Genomic DNA, 20,823 nt, shown 5'->3' with positions numbered 1-20,823 from the left:
GCAAAAACATGTCAAAAAACTGACATTGACTCAACAAAAAATCTAAAAGAGCACAGACGTGAGACATGATTTATATTTTATTTCATTTGACATTTCCACAATATAACATCTTTAGTTTAAGACAAAAAACAAAACAAAACAAAACAACAACCACACATACGTATAATTTAATCAGGATACCTCATATACACACAGTGGACCCTCTGGAATGATATCAGCCACTCATTTAATGACAGAACATCAATAAATTAACTCTGTAACGTCGTGTACGGCCCTCAAATCTGCTTCCAGGATGCCATTTATTTTCTCAGTAATTGGTAGAAGCAGACATCCATTAGCAACACAATGCCCCACGCAACTTACAACATGTGGGGTAGAGGTTACCGAGACACGAAAGCTGTTTTTGTCATGATCCAATTAGAGGACAAAGGGGGAGCAGCAGAGTAAACAACTGTGCAGTACACGCAATGCACGTCTGTAATGTTGAGCCGCAGCGTCTATCTTGTCCCTTAATGCACAGAAAAATACAGCGATACATCACACAACAATATCTTTTGCATCGGAAATTTGTTTCACAGACAGAGAGGAATGACGTCTTTCATGTGACAAAAGAAGAAATAAAAAAAAACAAGGAGAGATTTTCTCTAACACAGCAGAGCCATTTAGTCCAAGAACTTGCGGTTGGGGTTAGCGCCGAAGAGAGACACTCGGACTTCAGGCATCATCTGAAAAACAAGACACATGGCGTAGTGTAAGCAGGGCTGCCAATTTATTCACTGATTCATTTCCAGATTCATTGATTGGTCAATAACATGATAGAAAAATAGTTAAAAAGTGCTCCTGAGGTGAAACATTTTCAGTTTTGTAGTACAAAAAAATCTAAAAACAAGAGATATTTAGTAAATGCTTAAGTTTAAGAACATGCAGCTAGGGAAATGTATGTTTTAGGAGGCCACAGAGGTAAAGACTAATTAAAAAAACACGACAAAAAAACTCAGAATTATTAAACTTAAACTAATTATAATTGGCATTAAGAATCATATTCAACATATTCTGAAAACAACCAAAAGTGGTACCTAAAGAACAATTTGTTAATAAGACCGATTTAACAGTCCCAGACATATTCATCAATAAAACATCAGTCTCTCCAACTAGTGACATATGGGGTCACTTGTTGTTTCTCTTGTAAAAATGTACAGGTTGCCTACCGTGAGAGCTATGCTAATGTCATTTGGTCAAATGCCTCTTAACAACCACATCCCTCATTTAAAATGGTTATTCAATTTAAACCAATTCAAGGATTTATCTGACCTTTGTTTAGCCAGAAAGAAAACTTCACTGAGCTAAATATATCTGCAGCTCTGAAAAAATCTAGATACTACTCCAAATGTTTCTTAACTCTCCATCACTACATGTATGGCAGTCATTCCAGTGTCTGTTGAATTCCAACACAGAGAAATCTGGTCAGTAGTTTATAGAGTAGTTTTTCACTTTACTCAAACCCATACCTTTAAATAGTAAAACAGAGAAACTGATAATGCTGCATGTGTCTCTTAATTTTTTCCAGAGTGTTGCATATTGGTAAGGTGTATGTTCACCATAAAATAAAAGGATAGATCCTGTAAATGTTTTCTATTCTCAAAATAAATAAAACTCATTTTATATAAAATCTTCTATGTAGGTAAAAGTTATTTATTAATAACATTTGTTAATTCCACATCACAAAGTGCCTCACAATTAATTTAAAAAATAAAGATTGTGGCTAATTGAAACTACTGTAATCTAAACTATAGGCAATTAGTTTGATTAAATGCACTGATGACACATAGGAACACGATATTTTGCACCTGACATTAAAGAGGGGATTAATGCTAAATAAATAAAGGCTCGAAATGACACTTGAATGAACGTTTATTATGCATGTTTAAGAGATGAAGGATTTGAGACTGATAATATGGGCCCGGGATCTATTTCCCTACCTGCTGAGCCATGAGTTCCAGTCTGCTCTCCAGGGTGTTGGACACCTTGATCTTCCCGTTAGCATTGTAGATCTCAACGCCTCCAGAACTGAAGAAGAAGATAGATAATCAAAACAATGACATGGCAATTCATTGAACTTTATCTTCAACTAGGGTTTTGTCATTGTTTCTTGTTATAAATCCAGCACACTCCTTGACTTTACCAGAAAAACTCACTCCCCGTTAGGCATGTTTAGTTCAGTCACAGAAAGAGAGCTTTTGGTCAACATAAAAAGTCAATGGGTTTCAAGGAGTTTGGCAAGGAACATCAACAAATACTGAGAGGCATTTGTTAGATGGTGTCTGCACCACAAGGCAATACAACCAATTTGAAAAGTTATGATGTTTTTAAAGAATGTTTTGTCGATTTGAAAGATATTGAGTTTAATATGATATGAAACAGAAAATAGGCAGATAATCTTGAGATTTAAGAGGCAAAAAAACGACATTTCTGATTATAAAATGTATTAACCCATTTAAGCCGGGAAAGCGTTGCCGCATTTCTACCACTAAAACCGGGGGCGCTGTTGCATCATTCTACCATTGAAGCCGGGAAAGCGGATCATTTTCTGGTACAAGAGCTCTGTGGTATTTTTTTGCTTTAATTATCGGCCTCTTAGTCAATGAAATGCATCAGAATATACACGTGGTATTGTTTGGATTTTTTTCGAGCAATGAGTCTACTGCGGAGGTAATTCTGAAGTTAGTGAAGGTAGTGATATTGACGATCTGCACAGTGCTGATGACATTATTGCTTACGACTTTGAACCCGTCGAACCAATCGACCGGGATTTATGGTTAAGACATATGTTTGAAGACGACGATGATGACCATGAGTTCGAAGGTTTCGAAACCGAGTGGAGGACGGAGGATTACTACTCTAATCCACAGAGTTTTTTCAACCGCACCCCAGGGGGGAAAGTCGATTTACCTGCAGAGGCTACTCATGAAAACCACAGGTGTAAGCTCTCAAATACTTTTAGAATGTTGTTTCTATCTGCTACAGAGGCTGAGAAATCAATTATTTAGTAGGCGTTGATTGCTGAATTTCCAGAAAAACTTCAGATTTTAGGGGGTTCTTCTAAAATCACCCATAGGTTTTACAGGCATTTTTTTCAGGCGTTTTAGGCCTAAATGGGTTAAATGTCTAATCTATCATAAAATGCATGGGCTATTACCTTTATGTTGATTGAGTAATGGTCTACCTAACTTACTGTTGCAGTTCTAGTCTTAAATGATTGAGATCTGAATATTAAATAATAGAATCATGATTATGATTTGTGCAAAAAACAAGTTCCTCTTTGGGAGATGATGAAATGTGATGCTGCTTACACGTCGGGGGGGATGAAGTTGTCCTGGTCGATGCGGACCTCGATATTGCACTTCACAGCTGCTTTATAAATAGGAATATTCCTCTGGATGGAAGCCTGGATGGCAAAAAGTCATGATACAATTTAGATTCAGATGACTGCTTCAAAGAGCAGATTCTTAAATCATGAATTTGAACATCAAATAGCTGTAATCAAATGAACCATTTGTACACTCTGCTGACTCACCTGTACCATCTGCACGTCCTGTTTACGGCAGCGAATTGTCACTTTGGGCTCCAGGAGCTGATACAATCCCTGATATAAAAGATTATAAAAATCTCATCAAAAAATATTTAGTGCCTTTATTGATGTCAATGGGGTGGACGAAATAGCAGAAACACCTGAAATAAAGGCCATATAATCATTATGACATGTATAAGGGCTTTTGTATTAGACTACATTATATAAGCTAGGTGTACTTGGGTGTAAAAAAAGCTGAGAGTTAAAACTCACCTGTAGGATCAACCCATCCATTAGAGCTGGATACCTGGCTGGGTCTTTGGCGATGTTCCCGAGCCGTTGGCGGGCCTCGTTCAGCATTTCCTGAGGACACAAATACACACAGGGTTTGTATTGTTTACACATTGTTGTAACGTATGGCAGTGTGATGACATAGCATGACTTATACTGTAGTTGCTTACCGAGATCATATCATCCCGGGCCTTCAGCACCTTCAGGCGAGCCTGGTTCATCAGGTTTGACATCTGACTGTAAGTAGACAAATAGCAACACATTGAGGCTGTTTAGACTTCTGAGCTTTTTTTTGTGCGGAAACCTTAGAGACTGTTTTGGGGCAGGTCACAAAAGTGTCATTGTAGGATAAAGTGATTCAATAAAATCACGGAAAGTCTGTGTCACACGTACAGATATTCCTTTGTTGTTTAAAAAGGGAAGAGGACGGGATGTGTCCTGTGATGTGTCTCTCTTTGACTCACATTTTCTTCTGCTGCTCGATCTGCTTCTCCTTCTTCTCGTAGTACTCCATGATCTTCAGCCTCTGGGTTTGGACCAGACGACCTTTCTCAATGTTGAACTCTTCTTCTGCCTGCAGGAGGAGACACAGTTATACATTTCTGTTTCTGTGATCTTTAACCAAATATGAGTTCATATTTACATCAACAGTCCTGGTGGTGGTTTCTATTTTGAAGTCACTTTAAAAAGGTTTATGTAATATGAAGGACAGACCTTTTACACAATTAAAAATAGTACACCTGTCAGAATATAAAAGGCTATTACTTTTGATCTACAAATATGGCATAAAAATTCGACATAAATTTAGATACATTTAGAAATAAAATACAAATGTTATGCATAAAAAGTATAAAATGGACAAAACCCCAAACTATAAAACTTCAAATTAAATTGATAAAATAGAGAAAAAGACCTATCCACCCATGGATCACTATTTAGAGGCATACTTTGTGAGCCTATAGTGCCCCTGGTGGTAAGTATCACAAAGGAACAAATAGTTAGGATTTATGCATTTAAAAACTTGTAAACTTTTTGTAATGTAGAATCAATGTCTTTAGAGATGTACACTATGTTGATTGTCTGGTGGTACGAATGTGTGTGTGTGTCCATGCTTATAATATAAGGTCATTCTTGTTTTAACATCAACGACAACACCTGTCCACTGAAACTAAGTTCAGTCAGATAATTGCACAACAGTACATTTTATAGTAAAATATAAGAAGCCATAATTGTTACATCCCAGACCGCATTCAGATTTAATCTAGAGTCAAGATACATGTTTATGCTGGCATTGAAGCAAAGAATAAATGTATTATTTGCAACTTTTCTCCTCTCACTTCCAGGCAGCTCTCTACTGCTGACTCATTAATAAAAGCATAACATGTCCAAAGGAATATTAATCATCCATTCTGGTTTCACTTCACGGCAATGTGTGATTTTACTGCATTGATTTTTACCTTTGCATCAATTTCTTCTGCCTTCTCGTTGGCTTCCTGTTCAATGAAGGCCATCATGTGCTTGATCTGTACACAGGAAGAAAACATAGGAATATCATCAGGCTTCCTTAACAACCAAATTTCCCCCCATAAGTGTTATGGTTTTAAACAAACAATTATGAACATTCAGTCTTAGGAACAAACTGCATATCGTCATCTCTCTCTTAATGAAACCCAGAGGTGATCGTCACCCTGCTGTGAACCGACTCTGTTGTCTGACTTTAGAACACAGGTGAGGAATGTTTCTGCCAGTGGTGTAAGAAGTATTAGGAGCCTTTACTCAAGTAAAATAATATAAACCACACTGTTAAAACACGACACTTAAAGCACAAGTTCTGCATTTAAAACCTGAATTAAGCAGAAGTATATTTTGAGAAGATGTGTGTACAGTACTTAGAGTGAAACTCATTTAGCAGTTAAATGCTCCATGTTATTGTTAGTCTTTATATGAGGATAAGAAGTACATGTTTGCTACATTAATGTGTGAGTTGCATTTTACTCCTGTAGATTCTTAAAGGAACACATTAAGCTTCAGTTAAGCGTCAAAAAGGGATGTAATAAATTGTATCTGAAGAGTAGACAAAAAAAACCAAAAACTGAATTATCTGTTTGTTGAGATGTAGTGAAGTACAAGTATGGAGCTGCATTACATTAAAATACTTGACTACCATTACTCTGTACCTAATTAAATGCATATAGTATATTTTAACGAACAATTTAATTTAAGTTAAACTTCTAACATGTGTACAGTGTAACAGCTTCTGCAGGATCACATTTGCCCAAATGGAGGTTATTTCCAGTGTTTCCCTTATTAAAGAGTGCATACTGTGGCTCACTCACTCCTAGTTCCTCATCATGTGCTCATCATGTGATCATTTAGTAATATGAACCTCTAAATATCAGCCATCCTTCCCAACACAGCACTGGCTTCAAAATGTTTGCCTATTTTGTTATAACACGCATATTTACGTATAAATCCTCCAGGCAAACACACCCTCAATCATTGTATTTTTTATGGATAGGGTTTATATCAATGCTAACCTCCTGCAGCTATCTCAATGTCATTCTCTGGCACACACTTAACAGCTACTAGAAACCGTTCACAGTGTTTTAATGAGACAATAAGCAACGTTAAACTTCTCTAACATCGACCAAAGAGAAACTGATGGATGGTCACAGTATTTGAAGGTTAAAAGGGTTTATTACCTGCTTCTGTACATCGGCATCGCTAAGCGCCATGGCTGCAGCTGTCAGAGGTCCGTGCAGGCCTGCGAGCAAATATAACAGAAAATTACAATAATTAAAACCGCTGAAAATAAAACAAATCATGAATGACAACAAGGTTATTTTAACAATGCAATGATAGCTTTAAATCCCTGTTTATTTACCTAAAAATCACAGAGGAGGAGGTATGAATTATATCGCCAGAGTCGTGACTCGTAAAGATGTCTACGGAGGATCAGCTGATTTGCGGAGTCACATGATGTTTACTTCCGGTCGAGCTGCCAATCACGTGAGGTGAGTTTATCCTGCTGTAGACAACTAGAAAATGATGTTTTTGACGTGGTTGTTTTGATTAAAAGACAAGAAATTACGACACATACATTTCTAAATGTATAGAACACTATTGCTAATGATTTTGGCAAAAACATGAATGTACATTTAAAAAAAAAACACGCTTTCCCTTAAGAAAGTTGAGCAATATGTGAAATTATTTTCTTATTCGACTTACAAAGAGGCTGTGAAGACACTAAAAATGAATGTTTTATTTTTATTGTTGTCTAATTTATATACACCTGACCTATTTTAAACTTCCCCCTGTATAATCTGTCTGTATCATGTTGTTTCCTTTAAGTTCTTTAATGTTTTTTTTTCAGATTTGTTCTCTACTATCTGTCATTTGTAGGCCTATAGCTTATTTACTGATACTACATTCACATTGATGTATTTAAAATGTTATATATGTACTCATATCAATTTAAATTTTGTTTTTTCTCCTGTTTTTGATTATTTCAATGTTTATTTTTTAATCTTGTATATGTTGCCATGCAGGTGTACCATTTAAAAGTCTCCTGGCATAGTTTCCATTCGTGTAACATCTCTCACCAGCAGAGGGAAGTAGAATATGGAAAGTTCAGATTTAGAAATAGCTCTTCTCGGCGCCTGGCATGCGTTTTCCACCTGGTGTGACAGCAGCACACTGTGGACTGACTGATAATCTGCTGGACAGTGAACATAAAACTCCAGAGGCTTGTTTACCAGAATAAAACACTCGCCCACTGACCTCTGCTGACCCTCCAGAGACTGTGTACACAAAGGGTAAAGTCTGATTGGAACATTCTAATCATTTTTCACTTTTTTACCAGCATTCTCCTAATCTTTTTCATTCTGAACAGCCAGCAAAGTCACTACTGCCTGCTCTCCAGCCAACTGTTATGTCATAGATTTGGGTAGTGGGGTGGGTGAGAGAGAGAGACAGATAGGGGGAGAGGGAGGGGGAGAGACTTTTGCACAGCTTGTCCATCTTGTTAGTCCTGTGCCAGCTCCAGCATGCATGTCTGCCTATCTGTTGTTTTGTGGCTTTGTGTCTGAATGCACGTCTCACTTTGATCTTCATCTGCTTCTCATCTAGCATCTCGTTCACCACCGTCACCAAGAAGACACAGGTATGCTCCGATCCTGTTTTTATTTACATTGCAGAAAGTTTTAGCAAAGTCTGAAATCAGAAGAAAGGAAGTTGAATGCATTGACTGATCTGAACGTGATTTGATTTCTCCTTTTCTTGTCTGGCTTTGTTAAAAGTTTGTAGTCTGTAAACATGTCAAGGGTCATTACAGGTCACCCTAATGTTGTGAAGGACAAAACTTCACCTTGCAAAATGCAAAGAAACTAACATGAAGGGATAGTGTGTCTTATCTCAACAAGATCCTGCACTTTGACATTGACAGCTGACCTTTTGTAAATTATTTTATCTGATATCCCTCTATCCTCATCTCACACTAGCACAGGAACAGTGCCTTAAATCTGCTTGATTATTTACTTCACCATGAGTCTGTTATTGCTAGGATAGGATCAATGGAAATCCAATTACTCAAGTAGGCCAGTAAGCAAAAGAAGGATCACAGAGGAGAAAGTGTTGACTGGTTTCTTTGCAGGCAGAGACACAGAACAGTCTCTGTTTGTGAAGGCTTAAAATGTTTGGGTGGCCAACTTTCAGGTCTACTGGGCACACTGCTTGGGTCAGACAATATGACCGCTATTGGTCATCAAATCAGTGACGACTGGGGGGCGTCTCTCTCAGTCTGCTCACCCTGGAAGAGGTGGAGTCAAACGTCAAAGGAATTAAGTCATAAAATGTATGAGAACATAGAAAATATCCTCATCATGAATAAAACAAAAAAGGTTAAACACATTTGAAAGCTTAAACACAATCCTGAGCATTCATAAGCAGGTAATTTAGCTCTTTAAACCGTCACTGTGTACTGGAAATGTTTATTCAAGGCAAAATTAGCTTTTTTTATTGATTTTTCCAGCTGCTAGACTAAGTCTCTGGAGGTTTTATTGCACAAAAAGTAACCAAGCTGTTGTGTAACAGGAAGGAAGAGGTTTGCTTTCCACTGTGAGGCAACACGGGTGAAATAGTGTTTTAGTCTTGGAATGCGTGGGATAAAGGCAATAACAGAAAGTACTAAAAATCATCAACTGTATAACACACTTTATATATGGATAGGACATTTTTACACATAATGTTGGTTGTGGATGGGGGAGAACTGTCAAGATTGCGTAAACTGATTCCAAAGACACTTACAGAAGTTTTTAAGGGAAAGTAGAGAAACTAAAAAAGAAGACGAACATGTATAGCTTTATATTGTCATACAATGTCATTCTCTTTATCCATCCAATCCAATACATAGCATCCAACTTTCTATAAAAAGCCTATAACTGTGCATCCCTCTCTTAGACCTTGGATTTTGAAACATAGGTACTTAGGGTCTCACAAAGGAAAGGGAAGCATTGGGTTTCTCGAATGCAACCCTTTTTTAACATTACACTACTGTTTTGTGTAGGTCAAAGTACCCCATGTGTTTTAGAACCACTGCAATTATTAACATTATTTAGGCCACAATCAGAAAAACAAAATCCATTCTTCTATAACAATCTAACATTTTAATAAAATAAATAATATTTCTGGCAATGAAACACTGGGTGATATTCAAAAAATTGGACTGATTGAGGTACTGGAAACAGTTTCCAGAAATGATATGAAGATACAGGTTCTTGCATATTTAGATCCAATCCAAAACCAATCTAGAACCAGGTCTCAGGGGATATATCTCTAATACCTCAGAGGGCTCACACTAGATCTCTGTAATGAGAGGTGGTCTGAAACCAGAGGAAACATACAGTGAAGAGCAAGATCTATTCCGGGGTGGCATGGGGGCAAATACTTCATGCAATCAAAGCTGAGACGTGGTACAAGAGGTGAAGAGGGTCACCTTGAGACTGATTTTATTCATGCAAAAGAACACAAGAGTGGTCGACTTTAATCAGAAAAGTTATGTAGTTGACATTGAATGTTGTTAACAAAGTAATGGTAAGAATAAGCGTTGGCCTGCGGGACTTATGGTGTTTCAGACAGTCAATAATATGTCACTCCTGCGTTGTGCTGCTACTTGTAAGATTCTCACGTAATGTAAAATCACTGGAATAGCTTCCACTCTTGGGTGACAGATGGAGATGTATATAGTGCCTAAATATAGTAAGATATGCAGGTCGAGGCTATAGATAGTCATAGCCGCTGCAATGCAGAGCAGACGGTGAGCAACTTTTTCCAACCACAGCGTCCCTGATGTCACTGAGAACACTGACCTGATGAAATAAGCATGTTGAGGATCATTATTTATTAAAGCCACTGTGTGGAGGGATATTAGCTATAGTCTGACGTTTCTGAAAAATGTGTCAATCCTCAAAGAATTTGGTGCAGTATTTGTGTTGGTTCTCTGTGTCATATCATGACTTGCTGTCTGCCACAATTTATTTAGTTGCATCAATTTGAAGCCAAAGATTTTCATAATGTACTTATGACATTACCAAGGGTAATCAAGGGTATTCATTTACCCTTGATGTACCTGTGATTGAATAAAAACACAAAATGTTAAGGAAATTTGGACTTTAGTCACTTGACATGACATCAAGAAACATAAGTACTATGTTTATATTAGTGTATAATAACTTTAAACTAACAGTGGTTGTGTTATGTTGCACTGTCATGTTTCTACAGTAGCTCAGAAAGGACAAAAATAAATACCTTCTATAGATATGGATTTTCAACTTTTTACGTAACTTAAAGGCCACTGTTTCTGAAAATGCATTCTGAATGTTGTTGTCCTTTCTCATTGTTGTAAAGTAAGTAATTACATTTACTCAAGTACTGTACTTAAGTACAATTTTGAGGTACTTGTACTTTACTTGAGTATTTACATTTTTTTGCTACTCTGTGTTTCTACTCCTTTACAATTCAGAGGTAAATTGTGTACTTTTAGTCAACAACATTTATTTAATACCTTTAGTTACTTTGCAGATTTGGATTAATGATGGTAAATATAATCAGCTCTTAAATCAGACTTTAGTTACACCTGGAGTAAATTCAGCAGCTACCCTGCAGTCTACAAAGCCATTCAAACTAGCTGCACCTTTACCAGCTCTGAGAACACTTTAATGATCAATCATTATAAAACATATCAGAGATATTATTCTGAAATGGACCAATCAAACAATGACTACTTTTACTTTTGGAACATAACATACATGTTGATGCTAATACTTTTGTACTTTAACTTGAGTAACATTTTGATTGCAGGACTTGTACTTGTAACAGAGTATTCCTACACTCTGGTACTTCTACTTTTACTCAAGCACAAGATCTGAGAACTTTTTCAATCTCTGTCTCTTGTGGTGCTTCTAAAGAAGTTTTATGATAACTGATTTTGATATTAATCATTGATATTTGATGAGATGATTGAGTCAGTGCTCCTGAAAGATGTTATGGCGTTAAATGGATTTCCAAACGGTGGCTCCTTACTGCATTGAAGAAAGGGTTATTCAAATCCCACACACTCAAACTGAAGTTAACTGAAAGTTGTTATACTTTTAAATCCCCCTCTGAAGATTTGTTTTCTCTCTGCAGCAGCCATTCTTCATTCTGGAGGGAAAGGCCCCAGTCGAGCCCAGCAGGGGGGATGGAGGAGATGGGGACTCTGGTTCTCCAAGCCCCACATCTGCTGCTCTGCCTCTGACCCACGCAGAGACTTTGGCCCCCTGGCAGAGTGAGAGCCTGCTGGCAGAGTCCTGGTCCACGGTGGGCGATGCGGACCCAGAGGACACCAAGAGCCTGGACAGCAATGATGATATTGGGCTGGGCGGAGAGGAGAACCACTCCTCCAACTCTGACATGGTCCACCTAGAGCGAGAGGAGGTGGAGATGCTCGAGGAGGCAGAGAAGGAGGAAGCGGCGAGGAGGACAGAGGAGGAGGAGGAAGACGACGAGGAGCTGCAGTCGAGCGTGTTGAGTGTTTTAGGCGGGGAGAGGGAGCTTGTGGAGCTCAGAGATGAGGAGCAGGACCTCAGTGCCCCAGAAACTGAGGAGCTCCTGATGACAGCGGAGGAGCCTCACAAGAAGAAGGAGCCGGCAGAGTTCATGCAGGTGGTTCCCCCCATGGCACTGCCTCCTCTGCCTATCGTCAAGTTCGATCCCCCCTCCACTACGTCCACCCCGGTCCCTTCAACCGCAAGCTCTGAAGCTGAGGAGCTCTACCCCACTCAGGGTCAGGGGCTCCACCCTCCTTCTATCCTTACACATATGGCAGCAGAGCCTCCGTCAGAGAGTCATGAGCAGCTACAATACTCACAGATTCCCCTGACGGATGTAGAGGAACATTCAGCCAAAGCCTCTGAAGCAGCACCAGGAAAGCTGGAGCCGACACTGCCTGCTGCGCCAGAGACTTCCCAACCTCTGAGCTCCACAGAGCTGCTGTGTGGAGGCGCAGCTTTGGTCGCGGTTTTAGGAATAGTGGCTTATGGTGCTGTCGCCTACTGCAGAAAGTAGCCTAGAATCACCTTTTAAACACAATTTTTTAAATCTATTCCAATTGAAAATATTCCACTTCGGGATTTTACTCTTTGTATTGTAGTTATTATTAGACACATTAATTTGATTTTTCAGATTCGTTTTGTGCTACCTCAGCTCATGGCCTTTGTTTTTCTGTATACGATTGATCTCTGATCTCTAACATGTAAGCCTGGAATGTAAAATCATGTGAAGGTAGAATTTTAAAGAATCCTGAAACTTGAACCTGATGTTTTCTTTGTGTGATTGTGTCTCTTATTACTTCCCCAGAAAACAACATGAGGGATTCAATGAGACTCTTCAAGCTACATTACTAGACTCTAGAATGCTCCTCCAGATGAAAAGACTCATGAAAAGTACAAGTAACTCCAAAAGACTAAAGTAGACCCACTCTTACTTCCATTACTGCAATTCACTGTGAAATGAAATGCTTTTTGGCATTTGTGTGATAGAGCAAAAGAGCAGTGATGGAACAATACTACCTTCTGCAGGTATATTATTAAAGGTCTCTCTAAAACCTCCATGCCTGCATCTGGACATTGGATAATGTGCTCTTCAAGGCAGGAATTTGGATGAAATGTGATATGTGTTCGTTTATAAGTCCTGTCCTGCCGTCTGCTGGTCAGCCTGCACCATTTCAGTTATTTAGCAAACAAAACCAATATCAGCTTTTCAGGAAATATATTAAACTAAGAATTAATCAATAAAGCCACCTCTATTCTTCTAAATCACTTATTCTTTTAGGAATAAAAATGCAATTTCTATGATTAATGCTTCCTCCAAAACTTTAAGAATACTAACAGTATGGATAAGTTGAAGACACCTTCTAAAAAATAGATTTAAAAAAAGTTATATTTGCAAATTCGTTTACACTGCAAAAGAATAAAGACTTTTACTGGGATTATATTGAATTAATTTCAAGAAACCTTAATCTACTTTTTTTCTGATGCCCTCCCCAGGACACGAATGTGATCATAGATAATGATCGTAGCTCTGTGGTCACACCAGCATTCATCCTGATAGCCTAATTATATACCAGTGGGTTTGACACTTCTTGATTTTCGTCGAGTGCCAGTAAATAAAGAAGAACAATGGGATCGTCTGTGCTGCGGTTAGCCTGCCGTTCCTAGCTCGCTGCCAACATGCACGCAGCTATTGAATTGAGAAGAGGAAGGAAAGTGTTACTTTGTTTGGAAAGATAAAGCTACAGCATGTCTGCTCTGCCAAGAGCTCTGCTCTTCATAGACAAACATGATTCTCTCTCTCCAAACACACACACACACACACACACACACACACACACACACACACACACACACACACACACACACACACACACACACACACACACACACACCCGCTAATGACATAGCAAGAAACACACTTTACCAAGTATAAAGCAACGCAAGGTTGGCAACAATAATGATAAAAAGTCAGAAAAGTACTCTGAATAGTTTTAATATACACACATAGATTAAATTATAATGGTAAATGTTGATTTTGTCAAAATTAAATGTATTGATAGCCTTTTTAAAAGCTGTTTCAGCTTTGAAAACAAACTAAATGAAAACTCTTTGTGAAGGAATTCAAGCAATAGTGAGCATGATAATGTAGGAGTTGACAGGCCTTCTTCTGCACTGAAACGTGGACTCTAACTAAAGTTTTTATATCAACGGATTTCCCAAAACTGTATAAGGTTATTTGAAAGTAATAATATTAAGTTGAACCAAATATTTAATATTTAAACATAATATCATTGCGTTCAACTAACCTAATACAGTTTGGGAAATCTGTTGACATAATACATTGAATTAAAGTCAGCGTTTCAGATGACACTCTTTTTAAACCTCTGCTATAGAAAAGAATATAACTCCCCAGTAGCCCACCTTTTAAAAGTGGGCTTGAAAGAACTTCAGAAAGTCAACCAAAGAAAAAAGCATCCAACATTACCCGTTGCAAATAAATGCAGTAATTTATCAATTCAAAATTCCTAAGAAAAAAACAACTAAAACAACCTGACCCTAACCCCAAAGAAAGAGCTTATACATCCCACACAGTGCCAACACCAGCAGTAAACATCTGTCAGGCTTCAGCTGCAGCTGACAGGTTGTGGTCCTTAAATTTATGGATTTGATTTGAGAGAAATGTCACCCTGAATGGACAGAGGGACCGAAGGATTGTGTGTAAGTTTGTGGTTCTTTGTTTTTTATCAGCGTGCTGCACAGGCAGGAAACAAACCCAAACACACATGTTTTACCCTCATGCTTATTTGCATGCTTACACACACATGCACACATGCACACACACCTACAAAATGGTAATTTACAGTGGCAAGTTTTTTTTTGTGACGGCAAAAAAACCTTTTTACACACTTAATGCTATCAAATAAAAACGGTTCATGTAATCTATCAATGTGACTTACAGCCTTTCTATTATGACATGTCCATATCTTTGTTTCCATAATGTTTACAGGTAAGCGTTCAGGCCTCACCGCCTCTACACTTAACGGGGCTGAAAGGGGAACTTCAGGAACAAGTCAGTTGATATTTAAAACTGCACGGCTGAGATAAATGCACTTCTCAAAAAGCCCTGTGTTTATTTGAACAGGGGTGTTGGCTATGTAAGGGGAAAAAAACAGGCTTATAGTTTAACAGCGATCACTTCATTAACCATTAACATTTACAACCATTTTTGTCTGAAGCAGCGTTTATGGCGTTCTCGTTAATTGAATAGTTAAGAAGTCAAACATATATTTATATTTTGATTGTGTCTTAGCTGCACAGTGAGCCTTTATGCACCTGTACAGTGCAGAATAGTGAGCCTGCTTTTAGTGATACGTGGATTTAATGACTCAAACTTAAAAAATTTAAAGTTTTAAACTGGAGCATAAATGCATCTAAATTTTCACCGCAACTTTAAGGGATAGTACAGTAAACAATCTCTTAAAAAATAAAGCAGGGCAGCATTAAAAAGAAAAAAAAGTCATTTGCAAATGATCTCTCTGAAATGATGAGCTATAAAATAATATACAAAGTCATAAAGTAATAAAAAAGTAAAGCCAGGAACAAAGTTTCTGTAAGCAATATCTGATATTATTTGTGTTGTTTTGTGAGAAAAATAAGAGATTTATAATGTTGCTTTGAAATTCATATTTTACAATTATCCATCCATTTGTCTCTTTTCTTGCAACTTAATGCAATAATTGCAGGATAAAAGCTGCATCTTAATAAATGTACTGAGGAAATATAGAATATGCAAAACGGAATAGATATAAGATAAGTTTGGCATTATAATGTTTACTTAAAATGGAAACTTTGTTACCTTTGATTTATAAGTCAGTGATTGAGCAATATTTGTGTTTAAAAGCCCCACCACACGCTCAAATGTTATGCAAATGTTTCATTTATTGACTTTTTGATAGAAAACAAAAGCTCACAGAGGAACATTGCCTGCAATGCTCTCCATGCTCTTCAAAAAGGCATTACTTATCAGCCCTCAATATAGATGTGTATGTTAGATTCATATCACGGCCGTATGCAAATTATGAGGTCAGGATTCTAATTGTATGTATTCCTGGTCCACGGGTGCAATAAAAGAGGTTTTGTTGTTGAAAGATTGGGATCTCCCCCATGACTGCGCGATGCTCAAATATCTGTTTTCCAAAAAAGAAGAAGTGTTAACATTTAAATTGACCAGCCTCTCTACCTATTCACGAAGCTGAATGGTGAACAGGTATTGGAGGTCTGCTACATATATATACCTGTCCACATACTGTGCACCTGAACTAGTGCGGCAGTGTTCACCTCCTAGGACAGAAATGGCCTCGACCGAGGGCAACACTCAGACATACAAGATGGTGAGTTGATAGGATGCCAGACATTTCTTTTTATCTTTTATTATCTCATGTTTCACATTTTCTAAATTATTTGAAGAGAAAAACAAACACGAAAGATTAGATATTTGAGGGTGAAATTAAGATTTTTTATTTATTGCAGACGTCCTTGGACAACGACATCAACCAACATTTCCAGGATGCAATTGATGTAATTCAACAGCATTCAAACAATTCATATTACAATTCAGGTACAGTAAAAATTGCTTGGAAACCTTGCATAGTTTACTGCAAAAATACATGAACATCAAACCTCTGCTATTTTGTATTAATAATTTTTTCAATGCACAATTTTATGCTTATAATTTTTCTTATCTTCCTCTCTTCTATAATCTGTTCAATTAATTGTATTGCGATCTACGGCATGACAACTGAGGTGTATTTTTTTCATTTCAGAGTACAGATATTATGAGACTTTGGGTTCGCAGCAGCAATCCCTGCAGTGTCAAATCTCCTGCTGCCTGGTGACACACCCGTCTGATGTACAGGCTCCGGTTTATGACTGGAATGACATGGCTGTAAGTTGTGCACAAAAATCTGTATTTGTGTTTAAGATATAAAAATATGTTTTTGACTTGAAACAATTCTGTTTTAGCAGCAGTCCTGGCCTCAGGGCATCCCTGAAGTTTCCTTGGGTCACTCTGTGCATTGCAATGAATCGCCTAATTTCTACTCTATCTTACCACCACAGAGGAACAGCAAATCAGGTAATCAGGTTTAGGTGTTCAGCATACCCGATTTATTTAAAATTCTTTGTGACTAAAACAACCAATTCCATCTCCTCAGGTCGTAAGAAGCTCAGACTTTATGAATACCTCCATGAAGCTCTCAATGACCCCAACATGGGCGATTCAATCCAGTGGACAGACAACAGCAGCGGCACCTTCCACTTCATCTCCAAGAACAAGGAGAAGCTGGCTGAGTGCTGGGGCCAACGCAAGGGCAACCGCAAGACCATGACCTATCAGAAGATGGCCAGAGCTCTGAGAAACTACAGCCGCACCGGGGAGATCATCAAGGTGCGCCGCAAACTTACTTATCAGTTCAACCCAGACATCCTGCACAGGCTGGGCTCGGCACACCTGCCCTGCCGCCCTGCAGCTCAGGAGGAGGTCCACATTCGGCAGCCAAGCCCAGCTGAACAGAGCTACTGCGGCCCTTCAGCGGCCGACTGGCACAGCTGGTACGGACACTACCAGCTGCAGGAGGACTATGACCTGGCCTCCAGCTTCACTTCACAAAACACGAACAAACTCTGAGCTGCTTCTGATCACTGAGGGGGAAAATAACTTTAAAAGGTTTTTCAAAGACTTCGGTTTGTCTACTCTCAAATGTTCCAGGTCCACATCCAGTCCCTGAACCTCCTACAGGCTATAATCGGACTATTAATGTCATAAAAGCTGTTTAAATACATGTTTATGTTCCATATAGGAGTGTGACAAAATGTGAGGACTAAAATAAAATAACCCCTAGATTAAAACTAAAACTAAATCTAACAGATAAGTGACAATTAAAGGAATTGGGATTCAATTAGAAATATTTATTGATTAACAAGTACTCAACCTAGGAGGTTTTCAAAGACAGAGACCATATTTAGTCAATTTATGTCTTGTGTCACAGATTTGTTTTGTGGATTTATACACTGCCAGTAAAATGTGTCACTGTAAAAACTTCAAAAATTACTGCATTAATTGTATAAGAAACTTCTCTAAAGTTTATCAAGAAGAGAGATTTCAATTATAACCCGTAGATTTGACGTAAATGTTACTTTAAAGAATGATTTAAAAATCTTCAATGGATTAAATGCAGTTATATATTCAAAGATGCTGACATTAACTGCGGACAAAACAGGTTGCGCTTTCCAGTTAGCACACCTGCATTTAATGAAGGATTCATGAGCAGAAACAAAAGGTGCTTAACAGGTAGGGTTTAGTTCTTCATTATAGTCTGAGGAATTAAATGTTATCTTTAAAAAAATATCTATATTATACTAGAAGCAAAAAAGGTTGAACAAATCTGACATCTACAACAGGTGTTCATTTTAAATAATTGACCCATAAAATGTAATAAAAACAAAAGAAAACTCTAAGGTTTTTATATGGTGGAAGAGAGGATGAGGATTATTTGATAACAATAATAACAATTGATACTAAGGTTTGTCTATGGCTCCTGTTGTTTAAACAACCAGTTATAAGCATTATCTGATGAAATGTTTTGTATACTTATCTTATTGTGTATAAAGAAATGTTTGCTATTATAAGAGTCATTTTTTGTATCAAACTTTTCATTTGAATAAAAACCAATAAATCAATCTTTGTACTCTAACTCGTGTTTGATTTGACTGACTTTATAACAACAGACTGCAGCCACACGCACGTCTTTTGTCACAAACAGAGAAAAACACTGGCATTATCACCGCACTGAAATATTGCAACAAGCGCACTACAAAATCTGAAATTAAGACACTTCCTGTGAGGAAAAATGTGGCAGCAAGTGTGTTTTTCCTGAAAAGAGAGCGTTGTGTAGACGCTGCCTTCAGGCCCGGTCTTATCTGCTTCAGTGGGGAGGATGTGGTCAGTGCTGGGAGGCTTTGTTGATGGGTTGACTGGTGCCGGTGTTGGGGCTTTGTGGGATGGTGGTCATTGTTCCTGTGAGCATTGGGTAGCAAACGTCTGGTGTTATGCAGAAAGCCCCGCTCCTGTGGGGGGTATAATAAGAGTCCGTACACTTGAGCGTCTCAAAGTCAGTTTTGTGAAATTCTCCCAAACTGCAAGGACTGTACTGCATTAGATTCAACAGCAATGGTAAAGAGCAGACGTGCTGCAAGGACGATATTAAGCATTACCTTAAAATATCTTCCAAGGCAAAACATTGAATGTGATGAGGTTTTCAAAGCTGATTTATTTTTTTCATCAGAATTCTTACCAGGAGTCTCAATCAGATTTGGAGGTGATCCTAGAGTTCCTAGAGGAGTACTACAGACAAAATGCCACAGAAAAGGGTAAGAGGAAATCCTGGGAAATTAAACTATAACACCTAAAGATTCATTTAATCTTAATCTTTGAGCTTTGCATTTTACAGTGTACGATGTGTCTTGGTTTGCAGGTGCGTCTGTGGATGAAAGATTTGCCTCTCTGGAAGCAGAATCATGCGAGCATCGCTGGATGTGTTATGAGCCACCTGTGAGCATTAAAATGTTTTTCCCCATAAGGCAACTGTATCTATAATTCAGTAAAATGTGCACATTTAATCCTTGTTTTTTCTTATCAAAGATCATCAAACATGAACCTTTGCTGGCACACATCACCCCACCGGCTCTCGGTCACAACACAGCAGTAACATTGTCTGAGCGTGGGTCACTGCCAAACTTTGTATCAACAACACAACCAACCAAACACACAGCGGGGAGTGGTGAGTTCTCCTTTTTTTGGTCACTAAATACTGTTATTGCTCGGGTTGCTAGTAGCCTAGGGGAAACAATACCAAGAGAGCAAATACGAGACCTTCCCTTTACTGTGAAAAATAATTAAGCTGTGCATGGCTTAGCTCTGTGGTTGTTTTTACATATCTATCAGATAACCAGTGTTTACAGCCATACCCTCTCCACTGAAAGTCCTCCCATCAGTATTGAGATTTTCTGGGAATTGCTGTATTTGAGGAAATGATTAACTGTAACAACACTAACTGTTTTAAAGTGGTACAGCTGCTGCTATATTCCCAAATTCCCTGTTCTAAATCCCTATCAGGTTTAGCCACTTACTCTTTGCTGAATGGTTGCAGGTGGAAAGGTACGCCTCTTTCACTTTTTGTTTGAGATGTTGGAAGATCCGAACATGGCCCACTGCGTGTCCTGGGTGCCAGCATCCGCAGGTGTTTTCCGCTTCTCCTCCACGAACAAGGACCAGGTTGCAGCACTGTGGGGACAAAGAAAGGGCAACAAGAGGCCTATGACCTACCAAAAGATGTCCCGCGCCCTGAGGAACTACGCCCGGTCCGGAGAGATCTTCAAGGTGAAGAAGAAGCTCACCTACCAATTCAGCCAAGAGACACTGATGATACTGCAGAAGTATCAACGTGGTGATCTGTAGGGTGGACTAGATTTTGTGTTGCTTATTTCACGTCATATAAATCTCCTCCTTTGATTTATATTTAATCTAGAATCTTAAACCTGTGTAAATACTGTGAGTTAAAAACTGTTTTCTTGACATGCATTGAGTTTATTGTGTAAATAATAAAAACATCAATAAGCTGTCATAATTGTGTTGTATTTTTATCTCATTTTAGGGTTGAAATGTTCTTAACTTACATAGAAAAAAGCGAATTATATATTAAATCTGTCACAGTAGGCCCCGGCCGTGGCGCGACTGGCCGGGGCACCTGCACCGTACGCTGGCGACCCGGGTTCGATTCCCGATCCGTGGTCCTTTCCGGATCCCACCCCGACTCTCTC

At 38.4% G+C, this 20,823-nt stretch overlaps 4 protein-coding genes across 5 annotated transcripts; 3 read left to right on the top strand and 1 right to left on the bottom strand.

The window, feature by feature from the left end:
- Positions 1-59: 59 nt before the first annotated feature.
- On the bottom strand, positions 60-6,901 carry atp6v1e1b (ATPase H+ transporting V1 subunit E1b). Its single transcript, XM_063905586.1, has 10 exons — positions 6,744-6,901; positions 6,562-6,623; positions 5,317-5,382; positions 4,324-4,433; positions 4,030-4,096; positions 3,842-3,931; positions 3,575-3,643; positions 3,351-3,445; positions 1,980-2,067; positions 60-725 (listed from the first exon to the last, which is right to left on the bottom strand). Exons 2-10 carry the CDS (start codon positions 6,592-6,594, stop codon positions 663-665), a joined length of 681 nt encoding a protein of 226 aa, XP_063761656.1. The 5' UTR covers positions 6,595-6,623; positions 6,744-6,901; the 3' UTR covers positions 60-662.
- A 937-nt stretch (positions 6,902-7,838) lies between these two features.
- Positions 7,839-12,706, top strand: LOC134879513 (bcl-2-like protein 13; the record flags this gene model as incomplete). The annotated part of the gene is made up of 2 exons (XM_063906060.1): positions 7,839-8,021; positions 11,543-12,706. Coding segments are annotated over 2 exons (1,101 nt in total), but the record flags the coding sequence as incomplete, so codon positions are not given.
- Positions 12,707-16,216: 3,510 nt separating this feature from the next.
- Positions 16,217-18,684, top strand: spic (Spi-C transcription factor (Spi-1/PU.1 related)). Of its 2 annotated transcripts, none has more exons than XM_063905127.1 (5): positions 16,217-16,337; positions 16,477-16,564; positions 16,770-16,891; positions 16,972-17,080; positions 17,160-18,684. In XM_063905127.1, exons 1-5 carry the CDS (start codon positions 16,299-16,301, stop codon positions 17,630-17,632), a joined length of 831 nt encoding a protein of 276 aa, XP_063761197.1. In that variant the 5' UTR covers positions 16,217-16,298; the 3' UTR covers positions 17,633-18,684. The 2 variants fall into 2 exon arrangements, with proteins under 2 accessions (XP_063761197.1, XP_063761196.1); XM_063905126.1 differs by having other exon boundaries at positions 16,969-17,080.
- A 354-nt stretch (positions 18,685-19,038) lies between these two features.
- spi2 (Spi-2 proto-oncogene) lies at positions 19,039-20,570 on the top strand. Its single transcript, XM_063906130.1, has 5 exons — positions 19,039-19,177; positions 19,290-19,374; positions 19,479-19,555; positions 19,646-19,784; positions 20,154-20,570. The coding sequence occupies exons 1-5, from the start codon at positions 19,175-19,177 to the stop codon at positions 20,459-20,461; spliced, it is 612 nt and encodes a 203-aa protein (XP_063762200.1). The 5' UTR covers positions 19,039-19,174; the 3' UTR covers positions 20,462-20,570.
- The last annotated feature ends 253 nt before the right edge of the window (positions 20,571-20,823 follow it).

The sequence above is a fragment of the Eleginops maclovinus genome, chromosome 17 (assembly GCF_036324505.1).
Source record: "Eleginops maclovinus isolate JMC-PN-2008 ecotype Puerto Natales chromosome 17, JC_Emac_rtc_rv5, whole genome shotgun sequence".
In the NCBI taxonomy this organism is placed as follows: Eukaryota; Metazoa; Chordata; class Actinopteri; order Perciformes; family Eleginopidae; genus Eleginops; species Eleginops maclovinus.
This window is presented reverse-complemented; position numbering and strand designations above follow the sequence as displayed.

Bases quoted from the DNA above. Each gene is read 5' to 3' on its own strand.
- atp6v1e1b (XM_063905586.1), bottom strand. From the start codon at position 6,594: ATGGCGCTTAGCGATGCCGATGTACAGAAGCAG. The intron at 3,644-3,841 runs GTGAGTTTTAAC...CTTTTATATCAG, and splicing joins TGGATGGGTTGATCCTACAG to GGATTGTATCAGCTCCTGGA. The intron at 2,068-3,350 runs GTAAGCAGCATC...CTTCTTCTTCAG, and splicing joins AACTTCATCCCCCCCGACGT to TTCTGGAGGCGTTGAGATCT.
- spic (XM_063905126.1), top strand. From the start codon at position 16,299: ATGGCCTCGACCGAGGGCAACACTCAGACATACAAGATG. The intron at 16,338-16,476 runs GTGAGTTGATAG...TATTTATTGCAG, and splicing joins ACACTCAGACATACAAGATG to ACGTCCTTGGACAACGACAT. The intron at 17,081-17,159 runs GTAATCAGGTTT...CCATCTCCTCAG, and splicing joins ACAGAGGAACAGCAAATCAG to GTCGTAAGAAGCTCAGACTT.
- spi2 (XM_063906130.1), top strand. The intron at 19,375-19,478 runs GTAAGAGGAAAT...CTTGGTTTGCAG, and splicing joins ACAAAATGCCACAGAAAAGG to GTGCGTCTGTGGATGAAAGA. The intron at 19,556-19,645 runs GTGAGCATTAAA...TTCTTATCAAAG, and splicing joins GGATGTGTTATGAGCCACCT to ATCATCAAACATGAACCTTT.